The 18,215-nt window shown below is 41.4% G+C and overlaps 1 protein-coding gene across 14 annotated transcripts in view; it reads right to left on the reverse strand.

Annotated features, from left to right (window-relative positions):
- Window positions 1-586: 586 nt before the first annotated feature.
- Window positions 587-18,215, reverse strand: part of MORC4 (MORC family CW-type zinc finger 4) — a 58,026-nt gene continuing 40,397 nt past the window's right edge. For 6 of the 14 annotated variants that reach the window (XM_021079788.2, XM_085008046.1, XM_021079789.2 and 3 more), the window contains 6 exons: window positions 18,013-18,081; window positions 17,280-17,331; window positions 15,694-15,869; window positions 2,722-3,418; window positions 1,843-2,126; window positions 587-1,503 (listed from right to left, as the gene is read on the reverse strand). In XM_021079788.2, the coding sequence (XP_020935447.1) occupies window positions 1,350-1,503; window positions 1,843-2,126; window positions 2,722-3,418; window positions 15,694-15,869; window positions 17,280-17,331; window positions 18,013-18,081 (1,432 nt within the window). In that variant the 3' untranslated portion in view covers window positions 587-1,349. Of the gene's footprint in view, window positions 1,504-1,842; window positions 2,127-2,721; window positions 3,419-15,693; window positions 15,870-16,751; window positions 16,808-17,279; window positions 17,332-18,012; window positions 18,082-18,215 lie in introns of all 14 variants that reach the window. The other 8 variants (XM_085008042.1, XM_085008047.1, XM_085008043.1 and 5 more) reach the window with 3 other exon arrangements.

The raw sequence follows: 18,215 nt of genomic DNA on the forward strand, positions 1-18,215 counted from the left end.
CATTCCTTGCTATTTTTCACCGTTGGTATACTTTTATGGGTTCATTGGCCAATGCCTTTCGGAGAGTACTTTGAACTCTTTCGAGTGTATACACTATATAAATACAATAAAGAAATGAATAAACAAAATATCTACTTTTACAAGGGGATAAGTTTTACTATTTCTGATAGCATGGGAGCTACCCCCTCATCCAGCCCTAGCCTGAAAAGTGGGAAGTGTACTCTGAGGGATATCAAATAGACCTCGCTGCTCTAACCTACCTCCGCCACTACTGCAAATGCCCGAGTTTGGTGATGCCCATTTTTAAAATTCTAGCCTTGAAGATTTCTTTTTCAAGCATTCCTTGTGAAAAACGCAAACACCACAGAGGAGGTGGGTAGATGGGTCATGATTTAACCTTAGTTGCCTTCACATTAACCCACCCCTCCTGCCAGAAGCGTTTTTTACATTCCGGCCTTTTCTGCACCTGGGTTCATGCTCTTCTTTCAGAGATAATGCTAAATAGAACATAAATTATCAGTATAAACAGCACCCTGTATTTTCACACGGTCTCTCATTTGATAGCTAAATCCAAGCCTACTCATTCTTTTTAAAAACAATTTATTTTTTTTCAATATAAGAAGAGTAACAGGTTTATTATAGAAAATTTGAAAAAGGCAGGAAGATAGGACAGAGAAAAAAACATCAACCAGAGTCCTACCATGTCAAGAACAACCGCTGTCAACAGTGCTGTCAGGCCCGTCCTTCAAACACACCCTAGTTGGGATCCCATTTATGACTGATGCCTTCCCTGACTTTCCTCCCCCAGAGCTCGTCTACCATGTTTGCGCCACTCACTTGTACAAGTCACTTGACATGGTGTGTGTCTCATGTTTCCAACTAGACTGTTAGATCCTTGAGGGCGGAGTCCATGAGTTAGACCTTCTTCTCTTATCCCCAAACACCTGGTATATTGGCCCCAATATGTGCTCATTGATTTAACTTAAATGAAGAGAAATTATTTCAGAAAGGATATGAAATAGGCCAAGTGTCTGAGGCATGGACGTTAAAAGCTTTCCTGTCACCTGGTTTGGTGACTACTGCTTCTCTGTTTCTGGAACTCTTGAAAGCCTATTTAATTAGCCTCTTTCTCCACATCGAGACTGAATAAGAAGCACACTGATTAAGAGCCAGGATTTACTCAGTCTCCATGTAAGGCCTACGGGTGAGAGAGTGAGAGCAAGAGAGAGAGCAAGAGAGAGAGAGAGAGCAAGAGAGAGAGAGAGAGAGAGAGAGAGAGAGAGAGAGAGAGAGAGGGAGGGAGGGAGGAAAGGAGAAGTGTAGAGAAGGCGACACAGAGTAGCTGGTGCTCAATCCAGTATGTGATTTGCCTCCAGCACCGTATACAGGATCCCATCCACTTGTTCTGAGTCAAACCCGATCTCACGAAGCTCCAAGTGAGGGAGGACAGAAGTAAGGAGATAGCTGACGTGGATACGCAGCCGTGTAAGCTTTGCCAAAGCCCTGTATGAAGGAGTGAGGGACAGGAGAAGAGATGACATGAAGTCGTTAGCCAACAGAACAAAATGAAGCTCCTTCAAAATGGGCCTACATTTCTCAACAATTACATTTCCATTAGCTAGAAACAAAGAAGGAAGCACAATGCCACCAAGCACCGGGAGACTGGCTGCAGCTCTCTAAGAAGTGATTTCCTCAATCGATCCTTGGTGGCCTAGGAATTAATGAAGGCTTCTTCCCTTAGCTATAACCAGTAATGGGGCACGCGGGGGGCGGGGGGGGGTGGTCCTAAGGGAGGCTTCCCATTAGCACTCACAAGCTGGTAACTAAACCCTAGTAATTAACCTTTCTAGGTCATCTCCCTCTGGGGTCCGGTAGGAGACCTGAGCCTTCTGCAGCACTTCCAGGTGTGTCTCTGTCTCCTTCAGTTTCTCCTTTAGCTCCTGCTTTTCCTCTTTGGTTCTTTCCAGCTCAGCTTTCAGAATCTGGAATTCAGCCTGGCGATAACCCATGTGTTTCTTGCTCCAATACAAGCCTTCTGTCTCCTGGGTACTATAGGTCACCAATTCGTGTTGGACTTTCTTGAATTCAGAATGCCAGTGATTCCTCTCCTGTTCCAGCTCCTCCACCTGCAGTCCCAAGAAACAGAAATTCAATAACCCCACATACTTTAAACTTTAAAGAAGGTGGCCCCAAATTTCCTGAATATGTTCACCCTGTGGTGATTCCTCTACACATATTCTTCTACTTTTGGACCTTTTTAAACCCAATATACGGGAGGGAGGCTGATCAGAGTTCGCTCTGAGACATACCATAGAATCATTCCATGGCTTATTTTGTTTAAAGGCCTAGGAGGTCCCGTCTTGGCTCAGTGGGTAACGAATCCGACTGGGAACCATGAGGTTGTGGGTTCGATCCCTGGCCTCGATCAGTGGGTTAAGGATCCGGTGTTGCCGTGAGCTGTGGTGTAGGTCACAGACGCGGCTTGGATGCCGTGTTTCTGTGGCTCTGGCGTAGGCTGGCAGCTACAGCTCCAATTAGATCCCCTAGCCTGGGAACCTCCATATGCTGTGGGCTGCTAGACAAAAATAAATAAGTAAACACATACATACATACATAAATGAATAAATAAAGGCCTCAGAACATGAGATCATTGACGTTCCATCTCTCGGCTCCCTTGATTACAACGAACTCTCCTTCCTAGTGGTAAGGTGTTACCCTAACCTTTTGCTGGAACATATTCCTTTCTGCCAAAACACGTTCCAACTTCTCTGTGGTTCTCTTCAGTTCTTCCAGCTCTCTTTGGTTCTTCATCTTTGGTGTATTACGTCCTCCACTCTCCTCACAGCCTTTTCCTTTCTCCCCGGCGGCTGCAGCAGGGGTTGCAGCAGAGGCCACAGCAGAGTAAGGCGCCGGGGGGTTCCAGGATTCAACTGCTTTTCGTCGCTCAGCAAGCTCCTCTCTGTTAAAAGGGATCAGCTGAATGGGAGCTCCTGAATCTCTAACACCTTTTGCAACACCGACAACAGCTACGAAAGGTCCCTTGCTTACTTCTTCCTTGTTTATGTGTGTGCTGCCTCTGTTAGATTCTTCTGCTACCAATCTTGGCATCTGATCTTCTAATTCTTCAGGGAGCAGGGACCCCTGGTGTGGGTCTTGGGCCCCTGCATACAGAACTGAAACCTCCCTGCTCTGACTGGTACTCTTAACAGCTTCTGGGTATTCTGGGGAAAGGTACGGTGGTGTGCTTCTCTCAGAACTGGATTTATCATGGCTGTTCTCCCCTTCTGGGTAGGCAACTGCTGCCTCTACCCTCCTGTAAGGGCCCGGCATGGAATAATCTAGCGGAGGTGTTGTCATCTCATTCTGGAGCTTCCTTCGTTTCTCCACAGGTTCCTCACCTAGGATCCATTTGTACTTACTGCAAGAAGAAGAGGAAATTACATTTTAAGCTATCACAACACAAGCTACCTATATTCTTATCTACGGAGCCCTGCTTCCAATTTTTCATATTAAAAGTGACTCTCGCTCTTATTCACAGAGCATTTCTGGCTAGCATACACCTTTACCCTCAATCCCCAGCCCCTTCCCTCATGTCATTCGCTGAGATAGCAATTGGTCTTAAGGGAGAGAGGAAATCGAAAGGTGTGAAGAATCAGCATCTGGATATAAGAGTACCAGGCTGGGCTTGGTAGGATTTCTGAAAATAGGATTGAAACCGGATGGAAACCAGCCGGACTTTGAAGTTTGCGAAAGGCAAGGAAAGGAAGGAAAACAAACAAACAAAAAATATGCACGCCAAATTCCCCAACATGAGAATGGAAGAAAAGGTCGTAAAAAGCCTAGTGGAATAAGTGGAGGAGACCGAGCCAGCTCGTTTATTTTAAAGTGTCACAAAACCCTTCCAGTATCAAAGACTCAACGCACATTTTTATATTGCAATGGATCACCACACGATGCTTTTGCCAGCCAACTGGATTGTGGTTATTGCCTATTATCCACTTGTAAAAGTTAATTAAAACTCAGGGCCCTAGTCAGAAACAAAGAAACTGAATTGGCCAATTCAAGCCATTCCTCACTTCGGGCAAAAGAATTCCCGTCTGTTTGTTGGGGCAAAGAGGCACTCCCTCCATTCCTCAGGAAAGCCCAGGACAGTGACCTCAAATCACCTTCCATTTCTGGCTGCTCTAAACACTGAAGGTTGAAGGAACTAACAACAACAACAACAAAACAAAACTGAGGCCAGGGAAATCCGTAGTCAATTTAATATCATGCAGCAGGATGGGATCCCCCCTTTTATCCTTATAAACACTCTGCGCTCTCTCCAGAAAACCAAGACATTTCGAGGTAAAAATTAACTTTCAAAAAGTTTCAATGAGAAAGAGCCAGGCAGGTGACTGGCCACCATATCTCGAGGCTGACCATGTTCCTCGGCAAGTTCTGGGAATATCTGTAAGGCATCTCAAACCTTAGCGTCTTATGATACCCGAATTTCTTCAAAACTAGTGTTCACTCAGAAATAAATCAAACCGGTCTGCCATCTGGATAGATCTTGCTGTGTTGTGTCAGCCTTAGGGGAAAGTGAAAAGGACTTAAGGGCTAAATAAGAACGCATGTATCCATCTTTTTTTTTTTTCTTTCCCCCAGCTGAACCCGAGGCATGTAGTTCTCAGGCCTGGGACTGAATCTCAGCTGCAACTTAGGCCACAACTATGGTAATGCCGGATCCTTTAACTTGGGACCTGCCCTCTCTTTGTTTTCCCACCTCTAAGGGTTCTGTCCTTAATGACCCTCTCTTCTGTCCTTACGTTTTGTTTCTTTGGTAATCTCATACAACCTTTGGGCTCTAACTTCTAGAAATTAACTTCCAAATCATCTTCCCAGCCCTGATCTCCAGTACTGAATTTCCAACTGCCTGTCACACATTTCTTTCTGGAGGTCCCAGTGGTTACCTCAGCTGGTAGGTATAAAAATCACCTTTCAATTTCAGGGTTTTTTTTTCTCACTTCAGACCTGCTTCCTCTCCTATGCTTCCTCCTTGTATAAAGACACCACCAGATTCTCAGGAATTTTACGGAGCCACAAGCAATACTCAAGTTCAAGCTCTCATGACCTCCCCCAGATTATTGCAATGGCTTCCTCCAGTCTCCCCATGTCACACTGCCAAGTTAATCTTCCTAAGGTATTGCTCTGATTATGTCACCTCCCTATTTGCAATCTTTAGGTATTGTTCCCCACAACATGAAAGCTCAAATGTCTTAGCTTGGTATTCAAGCTTTTCCAGTCCCGAACACAGGAAACAATTACTCAGCATTTATTTACTCTGTGCCAGACAGTGCGAGAAGTCTTCCTGTGTAGGGTCTCAGTGCGAGAAGTCTTCCTGTGTAGGGTCTCACCCAATAACCCTGAGGTAGGAGGAATTTTCTTCTGCATGTTTAAAAGAGGACGCTTGGGCCTAGAGAGGTTAAATAACTTTCTGGGGAGTTCTCTGATGGCCTAGCGGGTTGAGGCTCCTGTGTTCTCACTGCTGTGGCTCTGGTTGCTGCTGTGCGGCATAAGTTCAATCCCTGGCCCAGGAATTCCCACATACTGCCTGCGTGGAAAAAAGAAAAAAAAATACAAAAAAAAAAAAAAAAACCAACAACAACAGGAGAGAACCTGAAATAAACGTTGCAACTCTCATTTAAAATAAATAAATAAATAAATAAATGACTTTCTGAAGGTCATGTACCAAGCAAGTGGCAGAGCTGGGATATAATTTGCCCCTATAATTTCTTGCTCACTACTTCCCTTCAAAGACACCAGCCTCAGAGATTGCCCCCATGATTTCTCATGCTGCTTCTTTTGACTGAAATACACTTTTCCTCAACACTGCATGTCTCTGTCCAGCTCAAATGCCACTTCTGAATTCCAAGAGCACCTGAGCACTCTCTCTATAACATTTATTACTTTCTACTCTGTATGTGTGTATATGGTAAGTCTCCCACTAAAGTATAAGCTCCTTGACTGAAAGGAGCTTAATTAACTATGCTACATGAGGATAAGGGAACAAAATCCTGCAAATAAGAGGCAGTCAGAAAAGAATGATTATGTTAACAAGAGACAATGAGTGGATTTTACTTATTGGTTCTGTACATACTTCTGGTTCTTCCCTCCAGGAATCAAATTCTTATTCCAAACCTGTATTCACTCATTTAGTAAAGATTATGTTAGGGTTTACATGCCAGGAAATATTTTCTAACTACATAGTTTCTTCTCATTTTCCTTTTTCTTTGTGTCATATTCTTCCACTGGCTGCCTGCAGAGAAGCCAGCTGAAATTTTGATAGGAACTGCATTGAATCTATGGCTCAATTTGAGGAGTATTGCTGTCTTAACAATTTAATGTTGTTAACATTAGATCTGCTGATCCAGAGACATGAAATGTCTTCTTCCATCTGTTTAGGTCTTCTTTAATCTCGTTTAACAATATTTTGTAGTTTTCAGTATACAGCTCTAGCATGTACTTCTGTTAAATTTATTCCTAGATACTCATTTTGAAGCCAATATAAACTGCATTCTTTATTGTTTTATTAATTTTTGTTGTTCCTTTCAAAGAGCCAATTTTTGGGTTCACTGATTTCCCTATTGTTTTTATATTCTCTGTTTCATCTTCATTCTGATCTTTCTTTCTGCTTGATTTAGGTTTAGCTTGCTCTTGTTTTGCAGTTTTTTTTTTTTTTTTTTTTTAGGGCTGCATCCTCAGCATATACATGTTCCCAGGATAGGGGTCGAATGGGAGCTGTAGCTGCTGGCCTGCGCCACAGCCACAGCCACACCAGATCCCAGTCATATCTGTGACCTACACCACAGCTCAGGGCAATTCTGGATCCTTAAGCCACTGAGCGAGCCCAGGGATCAAACACGCATCCTCATGAATACTAGTCAGGTTCATTACTGCTCAGCCACGACAGGAACTCCGTGTTTTTGTAGGTTTTTTTTTTAAGAGCTGCATCCTCAGCATATGGAAGTTCCCCGGCTAGGGGTCAAATTGGAGCTGTAGCTGCCAGCCTATGCCACTACACCGCAGCCACAGCAGTGCCATATCTGAGCCGCATCTGTGACCTACACCACAGCTCACGGCAATGCCAGATCCCCGACCCACTGATCGAGACCAGGGATCAAACCTGCATCCTCATGGGTGAGCCACAATAGGAACTCCCTTTTGTAGCTTCTTAAGGTGGAAGGTTAGGTTACCAATTTGAGATATTTACTCCATTTTAATATAAGCATTTACAAACATAATTTTCCCTCTGAATACCTCTTTAGTTTCATCCCACAATTTTTTGCACTTTTAATTTTCATCTTAAGACATTTTCTAATTTCCCTTGTAACTTCTTCGTTACTCCTTTGTTATTTTGCAGTGTGTTATTTAATTTTCACATATTTGTAAATTTCCCAAATTTTCTTCTGCCGTTGGTTTATCATTTAATTCCATCGTGGTTGGAGAACATTGCTGAGGTTTTGTTTATGGTCTAACATATGGTCTATCCTGGAGAATATTTCATGTGCACTTGAGAAGAATATTATTACACCGTTTTTGAGGTGAAGTGTTATATATGTATCTGTCAGGTCCAGTTGGTTTATAGCATTCTTCAACTCTTCTATTTATGGAGTTCCTATCGTGGCTCAGTGGTTAATGAACGTGACTAATATCCATAAGAATGCAGGTTCCATCCCTGGCCTTGCTCAGTGGGTTAAGGATCCTGCATTGCTGGGGCTGTGGTGTAGGTCGGCAGCTACAGTTCCCATTCGACGCCTAGCCTGGGAATCTCCATATGCCCGGGGTGCAGCCCTAAAAAGACAAAGGACAAAAAACAAAAAGCCTCTTCTATTTCCTTGTTGATCTTCCTATTATTGAAAGCGGAATACTGAAGTTTCCAACTATTATTAAGTTGTCTATTTCTCCTTCCTGTTTGCTTTTGTTTCATGCATTTTGGTGGCTGTTTTTAGGTCCATATATGGGTATAATTTGTATAGTTTCCTGATGGACTTCATCAATACAAAATGTCCATCTTTATATCTGATAACATTTTATGTTTAAAATCTATTTTGTCTGAAATTAGTATAGCCACTCTAGCTCTCTTATGGATGCTGTTTGTATGTTATGCCTTTTTTCATCATTTTATTTTCAATCTATTTGTATCTCTGAATATAAAGTATAGATAGTATATTTGGTTATTTTTTAAAAATGTAATTGGATAATCTCCATCTTTTGAATGGATTGTTTAATAGATCTTGTCACATTTTTTTTTTAATTTTTTATCTCTTTGACTTTTCTAGGATGGCTCCCACGGCATATGGAGGTTCCCAGGCCAGGGGTCGAATCGGAGCTGTAGCTGCCGGCCTACACCACAGCCACAGCCATACTGGATCCTTAACCCACTGAGCGAGGGCAGGAATCGAACCAGCAACCTCATCGTTCCTAGTCAGATTCGTTAACCACTGTGCCACCAAGGGAACTCCAATCTTGTCACATTTAATGTTACTGTTATGACAGAACTTACATACAATATTTAGCTTTCTGGGTTTATTATTATTATTCTTTTTATGGCCACATCCGTGGTATATGGAAGTTCCCAAGCTAGGGGTCAAATCAGAGCTGCAGCTGCAGGCCTGTGCTACAGCCACAGTAATGCCAGATCCGAGTTGCATCAGTGATCTACACCACAGCTCATGGCAATGCCAAAGCCACTGATTGAGGCCAGGGATTGAACTTGCATCTTCATGGATACTATGTTGTTGTTTTTTTTTTTTTTTTTGTCTTTTTGCCTTTTCTAAGGCCGCTCCCGTGGCATATGGAGTTTCCCAGGCTAGGGGTCGAATCGGAGTTGTAGCCGCTGGCCTACGCCAGATCCTTAACCCACTGAGCAAGGCCAGGGATCGAACCCACAACCTCATGGTTCCTAGTCGGATTCGTTAACCATTGCGCCACAACAGGAACTCCACTATGTTGGGTTCTTAACCTGCTGAGCCACTATAGGAAATCCAGCTTTCTGTTTTTTAAACATGTCATGCCTTCTTCATTCCTTTCTTCCTCTACTGTTCTTTCATGTTATGTGAACATTTTCTAGTTGAACATTTACAAATCTAGTAACACATTACTACAATTATTACTTTAATGTTATGCCTTTTGAGGAAGCTGAGAGAAGAAAGTAGAGCAAGTACATATTTATAATATTTATAGCTTGTTAAATCTTATTTTTCCATTTTAAATTTTCCTCATTTCTTACTGTGGATCTGAGTTACCTTCTGGTGTTATTTCCTTACTCCATTAAAGCTTTGTTCCTACCCACTTCCTTAGTACTGTTATTGGCAAACATTTACATCTGCAGACAACCTCAACAATTCAATTATATACATATACAAAATTATATACAAATATATATATTATTTATGCAATTATTCTTTAAATCGGTTAAGAATAAAAAGAGGAAGATGCCACTGTATTATCTCTTATAATTAATTACAGTTAGTACTGCCAGAACTGTTTTTTCATGTGAATTTGAATTACTATCTAGTGTCACTTGCTTTAAGGCTAAAGAATCATCTCTAGTATTTCTTGTATGACAGTTTTGCTATAAACAAATTCCATCAGCTTTTGCTTACATAGGAATGTACTTATTTTCACCTTAATTTTCTAAAAATAATTTTACTGGATTTATGATTCCTGGTTGAAAGTCTTTCTTTAAGTACTATGAATATGTCATCCCATTGCCTCCTGGTTTCCACTGGTTCTGATGAGAAGCCAGATGTTAATCTTATTGGGATTTTCTTTTATGTGATGAATATTTTTTCTCTTCCTGCTTTCAAGATATTCTCTTTGCCTTTGGCTTTAAATATTTTCACTGCATGGCTGTAAATCTCTCTGCATTTATCCTATTTTGAGTTACTTGAGCTTCTTGGATGTGTAAGTTAATGCTATTCATAAAATTTGGAAAGTTTTCTGACATTATTTCCTTGAATATTTTTTACCCCTTTTTCTCCCTCTCCTCTTTCTTGTACTCCTAATTTGTATATGTTGGTGCATTTAATGATGTCCTACATTTCTCTGAGGCTCTGTTCATTTTTCTTCATTCTCTCCATTCTTCAGACAGAATGATCTATAATTAATGTATCTTCAAGTCTGCTGATTCTTTCTTCTATCAATCCTAAGGTGCTGCTGAGTCCCTTTAGTGAAATGTTCACATTAGTTACTGCACGTTTTACCTCAAGAATTTCCATTTTTTAAAAATAATTTCTGTCCCTTTACTAATATTCTTAACTTGATGAAACATGGTCTCTTTTAGATCTTTGAACATATTTATAATGGTTTCTTTGAAGTCTTTGTCTGCTAAATCCAACATCTGGGTCTCTTCGGGAGCTATTTCTATTACTTGCTTCCCCCCATGTACAGGTTCATAGTTTCCTATTTCTTTGTGTGCCTCATAATTTTTTTATTGATAATATAGTATAGCAAGTCTGGACACTGATCCCACCTCCATGAGTGGTTATTGCTATTGTTTGCTGGGCTTTTTTTCACTGACTTGACTGACTGAACTTACTCAATGAAATTTGTTTCCTCTGTAGTATGCAACCTACAATGTTCCTGCTCAGATTTCTACTTGATTTTTATCTTCTACCTGGCAATCTGGGAGTTACCCTGGGTCAGGACAGGTCAAAGGTTATGATAAACCTCTTTGCCAGATAGATTTTTACTTACCACTGGATGTATGCGTGGCTTGTAGGCTGCTATCACAGTTCAAGGAATTCATGCTTCTGCCTCACATTCGGCCAGAAGGTAGTAGCTTGGATTTTCCCTCTCCAAGCACCTCTGAGAAGGCACAGCCTTGAGTATGTACACAGTGTTGCAGACTACCAGCGATATATGTGATTTTATTTTATTTATTTATTTTTTTAGGGCCACACCAGCAGCATATGGAGGTTCCCAGGTTAAGGGTCGAATCGGAGCTACAGCTGCTGGCCTACACCACAGCCACAGCAAGGCAGGATCTGAGCCACGTCTGCAACCTACACCAGAGCTCACAGCAATGCTGGATCCTTAACCCACTGAACAAGGCCAAATGGAACCCACAACCTCATGGTTACTAGTTGGATTCGTTTCCACTGCACCACAACAGGAACTCCAGCATGATTTTATTTTTAAGCCTGGCCTCCTAGGAGTTGCCCTTAGGTAAGAGTAGCTTATTGTTCAGCTAGTGATTAGTTAGAGGTTGTTCTCAAGTCCCTTAGTGACAGTGAGACTCCTGCTCTCTGTTGTTTGATCTGTGTGAAGCTCGGGGACTGCTTTCAAATCCACCTTATGTCTTGAATGAGTGCAGTCTTATGCTTAGGTACAGCCTTCCTAACCCTCAGGATTGACTATAATCCCAGGAGTGCTCTTCTTGGATTTTTACTTAGTTCTTTCTGTTACCAAACTTATGATTACACAGTCATTTTGCTTGTTGTAACTTGTGTCATGGAGCTGTGAGTGCCATCTTATTATCCACTAAGATTTCCATTGTTTTTGATAATGCCCTTAGGAATGGAATTCTCCACGATCTGTTTCACACAAAGTCAGTTGCTTTGAGTAGAACTAAGGAGTTCTTCATCTGTAAGGCCTGCCTCTCTCCCTAAGCAGGACCTCTGTGTCACTGTGCAAGAGTTGATGGCAGGGACAGTGGCCCACTCCCAAAGAATGAAACCTTTTCTTTACAAATGTGTACCGAGATGGTTTTTGGTTTGCTCCTTCTGGCATGAACCTCTGCCCTATAAGTAAGCTGCACTGGAGCAACAGGGGTCCAGGATTGTCAGCATACTGTCCCTAAGTGAGTGCTTCCACCCTTTGAGTGGAGGCTGGGTGGGGGAAGAGAAAGCTGGGTGGGAGAAAAGAAACCCAGTCCTCTAGATTCTACTTGGGATAGAACTTCTGCAAGACAGACCTGGGGGATATGAGAAATGTCAGAGGCCTGCGCCACCCAGGTGAAACCATAGCTCTAGACTAGGAGCTAGGGTGAGAGGGAGCCCCCAACTTCTTGACCACATCCACCTGGATAAGAGTTCCCTCAGTGGTTTTCATAAAACAAAGCTTAGAGGGTGATGAGAGCAGGCTAAATGCCAAAGACTCTTGCTGTTCTTTCTGAGATTTAATAGATTTTATTGCATGAATGTTTCTCTACTTGCTTTATGCCCCTAGGACAATTTCCAGGGACTAGGAATGACTGTTTCGTTTAATAATTTTTTCCCAGTTAAATAGTTATTTGTTGGTGAGAGAATTCATCACACTCTCATTTTGCCATTCTGGAGTCTTTCTCAAAGATCATATTTTAAAATGTTAATACTGGCCACCCCTGAATCAATCTTATTCATTTGCAAAATTGTTTTTCTATTTCTACCTTGTGTTTGGTGTTTCAAATATTCCTTTAAATATATATTAGAATGTCTTCCCTCTTCTCCTTCCATCATTACAGTGTACTTTGGATTTTTTTTGGCTATCCTTTTAAAACATGAACTAATTAGTCTTACTCAAAAGTTACAGTATATAACTTACATATATAACTATATATAAAACTATATAGTTTATGCAAAAGTTCTCAAAATATCTAAATAAATTATAGCCACTAATTCTCACCTTTGTCTGTATGCTTATATGTATAACTTTATGGAGTTAGGGGTACATATGCTCCTTCATCTTTGATTTCATCACTGCCTCAGAACACTGCTTTCATACAGTAAGCACTTAAATATACATAGAATGAGTGAACATATTTCTTTCCAGCATATTCCTGAAATATGCTGTCTTCCCGTAAAAGATGAACGTACTCTTTATTGGCGGTCTTCCCCTCCCCTTGCTAGAATTGTGAGACTCAGAAAGCTATTTCCAATGACATCTTTGGAACCCCTTCTAGGTCTTATAACCTACTCTACTAGACATTTTTATTTTTTAATTTTTTTAAGTTTTACTTTTTTTTTTGTCTTTTTGAAGGCCGCACCCACAGCATATGGAGGTTCCCAGGCTAGGGGTCTAATCGGAGCTGTAGCCGCCGGCCTACACCACAGCCATAGCAATGCAGGATCCGAGCTATGTCTGTGACCTACACCACAGCTCATGGCAATGCCAGATCCTTAACCCACTGAGCGAGGCCAGGGATCAAACCCACAACCTCATGGTTCCTAGTCAGATTTGTTTCCACTGTGTCACGACGGGAATGCCCACTAGACATTTTTAAAACACTCTTGGATAGTGTAGGCTTTATTTTTACCTAGAGTTAAAGAGCTGTACTACATAACCCAAGGACCCTTATCAGCTTCAGGTTCTGATAACGAAGGAGACCTTTGTAAATCCTGACTAGACCTATTAATTCCTTAACATGGTATTATCAGAAAACCTTGTATATTTTATTAAAACTCTTGAGCACCTAAATTTTCCTCTATAAGAAGGTAGACTATTTCCAATCAATCTGAATTTCCCTATAAATAAAGCTGGAAATGACATAATCATTTACTGACCTCACATAGAACATATGACATTAGTAGCATCAATCATCATACACCTCTTGAAAGAATATTATTCTCAAATTAAAATTACACATAGTCAAAGTACTTTACCTGTCCTCTAAAGGCAAAACCCAACTCTGAATATGGCACTTCCATAAAGACTCATACAGAAATCCTAATAAAGACTGATGAAGTATGCCACCCAATGGATGTACTGACATACTGCAGTCATAAAATACACACACAGGTTAGCATCTGTAATCTCCCTCAAGTTACTGGACAGTACAAAAAAGAAAACACTGAAGGGAAAGGACAACCTTCGATAGCAATACACCTTGATACTCCAGTGGCAATTCTGATACACGATCACATCAAGGAGGTCAAGGTAGACAGGTAATAATGTGCTTCAAAAAAAAAAAACAGTGCGAGGGAGTGGGATGAACAGGGAGTTTGGGGTTGGTAGGTGCCAACTATTCCATTTAGAATGGATAAGCAATGAAGTCCTACTGAACAGCACAGGGAACTATAGTCATTCTCCTGGGATAGACCATAATGGAAGATAGTATGAGAAAAAATGTGTGTATATACACACACACACACACATATATATATATATCCCAGTCACTATGCTGTACAGCAGAAATTAGCACAACAGTGTAAATCAGCTATACTTTAATTTAAAAAATTGAAAAAAAACCACAGCGCTTTACTGTATACCCCTCCCAACCTACAATGGGAGTTGGAAAACTATGGATGGAAACAGTAGAATTAGACTCAAACCCCTGAGACCAACTAGGCTAAATCTTCCTCCCTTGCTACACAGTTCTATCTTAGAAAGAGTTCCTTCAATATAACTCAGATTCAACCATTAGTTACTGAGTACATACTCTCTTTCAAGGCTCTATTCTTGATGCTTTCATACAGATTCTCATTTAATTTCCTTTAGAGTTTTATTAGGTTTGCTCCTAATAGCTTACTTCTCTTGAGACTTTGTGTTCATGCTCAGGGGTATATGGGGATCTTTCAATATCTACAGGGCTTAACTGTGGAAGAATCACTGAATAGGACACTTGCACACATAAACAGATGCTTGCCTACGTGAGAAGCTAAAAAGACCCACCTAAGAAGCAAGAAAGAGGGAAAGGAATCAGTAACATTGGTGGAGGTAGGGACAGGAGTCAGTTTTGCCGTATTATATATTTCTTTGCTTTTTCCTTATAGTATGTTAAGAAGATATCCAAACTGAAGAGGGTTAATGAGAAGTTCACAACCCCCATATAACAGTCACATTCCTGAAGACTGTAGAAGTTTCTACTATTACAGAGCAAGTCTGTACCTTCCCTATGGCCTGGACCTGCCAGAAGTGAGAAGAATAGTGACTTGCTTTCTCTTCTCTACTATGCTTCTCACTTCTGGCAGGTCCAGGAATACATAATAGGGCAAAAATGACTCCTGTCCCTACTTCCGCCAATGTTACTGATTCATGGGAGCACAGGGACAGTCATACCTTTTAGGGCTCCAAATATTCCTGATATTTAAGATAATTCCTATTGTAAAGACTAACAACATAATATTAATGAGGCACCCGAAGACAGACAAAACAAATCCCAAGACTAAAAATTATACTAAAAATTGACCCTAGATAAAGGTGAACCAGGGTTCAAATAAACTAGAAGGAACTAGAAGGCCTGCCTAATGGCAAACTTCTAATACTTATTTTTATATATGGCTAACATGTTCTAGGTCAATGGGACCCTGCGGGATTTCAATATTCCTAAACTTCAGGTAAAAACAATGTTTATCTCTGTAACATTACCTTACATTTGTATAGTACCTTATGCTTTTCAAAGACTTTTTCATGCCCATTATTTCACTCATACAATTCCCAGCATAATGTCAATATATAATCCATAAAAGAGAATTTGTCAAACGATCACCTCAAAAGAGCAAAAAAAAAAAAAAGATAGAAAAATAGACTTGACAGAACAGTTAAGAGTGCCGAAAAATGGGTCGTATACATAACACACAAGTCTATTAACCCCAAATGGTATTTCTCCTTCTGAATTCTATGCCAGACCTTAGGAAAAACATAAATATGATAACCATACCAATTTATTCTACACGAAAATGAACCTTGAAGCTTATTTTGAAGAGATACTGTGGTGTTTTTTTTTTAACCCACCTGGAAAACTGAAAAACACTGGAATCCAGAGGCTTAAGTTGAAGAGAAGGTGTTCTGCTTTCTTCTCCAACAGATGAAAGCTGGCTAGGGCTATCAATTCCCTCATATCCAGCTGTCTTATTATTCAGGTCCTCCATATCTTGAATAGAAGGGATCTTCACTGGATTAGTGAATACCTAGCAAAGAAAGAAAACAATTCATAAAAATCCCAATTTCAAACTAAATACCAAAGGATGAGTCAATCCTTCTGATGCTAGGAAAGAACACTCGGCCAAAAAAAAAAAAAAGAAAAAAAAAAAAAAAGAAACTGTTTCCCACACAAAACAAACAGCGAAACAGCGCACAGTAATGTACACTAGAACACTGACCCCAGGCACGTTCAGTTATAGCCTTATCAGCTGGACACCAGCAGACCTCCCCAACTCACTTATTGGCTCCTAGAATCATCCCACCCACAACACAAACCCAGGCCCCCTAATCGCTGTCTAATTCTCTCCTGTGACCCAGTTTAAGGCTAGGTTTTCACTCCTCCGAGATCTGTGATGAGGGCAGGGATGGAGGGAATAAGCATTGCAGCAAGTGTCTGTGCTGGTCTTGGAGAAATGCATGCGAGAGACTAACATATATTCATATTGCACACACACAGAGACATGCATCTGGGATCTCGTGGGAGAGCCAGCTTATGAAGACAGCATGAACGATGAAGGTGAAGGAGTTTATAAAGGGGAGGTAAACTGAATGAGGACAGGGCAGTCCCAGGAAATCTCCCAATCTCTACATCAGACTATTAAGACATTAGTGTATGAAACGTGTTTATTAATACACCTGGGTCTTGGTAGCGTGTCAGAAGAAGAATTAGTATTTAATTGCCTCTATCCTCACCAGTCTCACCTACCCTGACTGAGTGGGTGGAAGGTGAATCTAACATGCTACTAGCAGATATCTCTGGGAAAGAGGGTCAAGAGGAGTATCATGCAGAAAGGCAAGGTTGGGTGGGGAAGATATATGGGTGCTATGGTGGCTGTCAGGAAAGGAGTGTCCCTGAAAGGACGGCCAACCTTATTGCACCCTTCAGCGTCCGGAGCTGGGCAACCATGTCCGAGAGACAGTGCTCCTGAAAATTCAAAACAGCAGAGTCTTTATAAAGCCAGCCAGCCTGAAAGCAGGGAAGGGGGGGGGGCACAAAGAACCACCCCTTCTTCCCAAGAGGAAGGAGAAAGGAATCACCCCTGAATCCTGGAAGAAAGGAGACTGAGGAAAACCAGACACTCAACGGGAGCAGCCTGTGTGAGGACGGACCAGAACCCTGAATATTCCGTGACACCCAATGTGACATTCACACTTTCCAGAATCAATACTAAATCCAAATATGGGCAATATATGATTCGGCTCTTCTATTTTTGGGGATCTGAACATCAGTAATGGCAGATCAAAGTGCAATCAAAAGATGCAATGAAAAAAAAGACCACCAGAAAAAATGGTTTGTTATTTCTATGCAGCTTTCAAGAGTGCTGCTCCCTTCAACCCATGTCCTCTGTTGGGGAAAATTTTGTGTGAGAAAAGGAAGCACGTGGACTGTCTCTCACCTGGTGGCTCTCATTTTCCAATGGTACCTTCTTCTTCTCAATAGTTTGATCTCTAGGAGAAGACAAAAGTGCTATTTAGGTCACTCGTAAAATTTCTCAGTTTGAAACGGATCACCAATTGCAGATTTAGGTTATAATGTTCCTTCTAAACCAGAAATAGTATGAATCTCATTGAGTAACTAAGGGTTCCTTCCTGAACTCTACCACTGAAGAGGGATTTCAAATGCCCTATCAAAAGAAGTGGAGAGGGGCGTACCCCTTGTGGCTCAGTAGTTAATGAATCTGACTAGGAACCATGAGGTTGCGGGTTCGATCCCTGGCCTTGCTCGGTGGGTTAAGGATCCAGCGTTGCCGAGAGTTGTGGTGTAGGTTGCAGACGTGGCTCAGATCCTGTGTTGCTGTGGCTGTGGTGTAGGCTGGTGGCTACAACTCCAATTAGACCCCTGGCCCAGGAACTTCCATATGCCGTGGGTGCGGCCCTAGAAAAGCCAAAAAAGAAGAAGAAGAAGAAGAAGTGGAGGGGAAGAGGGAGGCAGTCTAAAAGCAATCACTAGTTGAGACATTTGGGAAATGCTTAGGAAGAATAAAGAATTGGAAGATCAGAAAAGTAAGTAGATACATCATTAAAAACAAGCCCCCCCCCCAAAAGTCTCTCTTCTCAAAATTCCCCTGTGCTATTAGGATCAGGCTCCTCTGCTCTTTGATATAGAACACCACTTTGGGTATACTCAACTGTTTCTTAGCTTTGCTCAAGTAGAGGTCTTCATCAATGAGTTCTTGTTCCTCTGGAACAGAGCACCTCCTGCAGCACAGAGAAGAAAAATCGTCTTTCAGAAACAAAACGTGCCCTTCGCTTTTACCCTTCACTTTCCTCACAACTATGACAAGGCAGGTTAACCATCCTCTAGCATTACAGAGATCAGATGCCACCCACAT

This window comes from Sus scrofa, chromosome X (assembly GCF_054392235.1).
Source record: "Sus scrofa isolate SSC_HxYL_T2T_F1_AM1 chromosome X, Sscrofa_HxYL_maternal_Yorkshire_Landrace_v2.0, whole genome shotgun sequence".
NCBI classification, from domain to species: Eukaryota; Metazoa; Chordata; class Mammalia; order Artiodactyla; family Suidae; genus Sus; species Sus scrofa.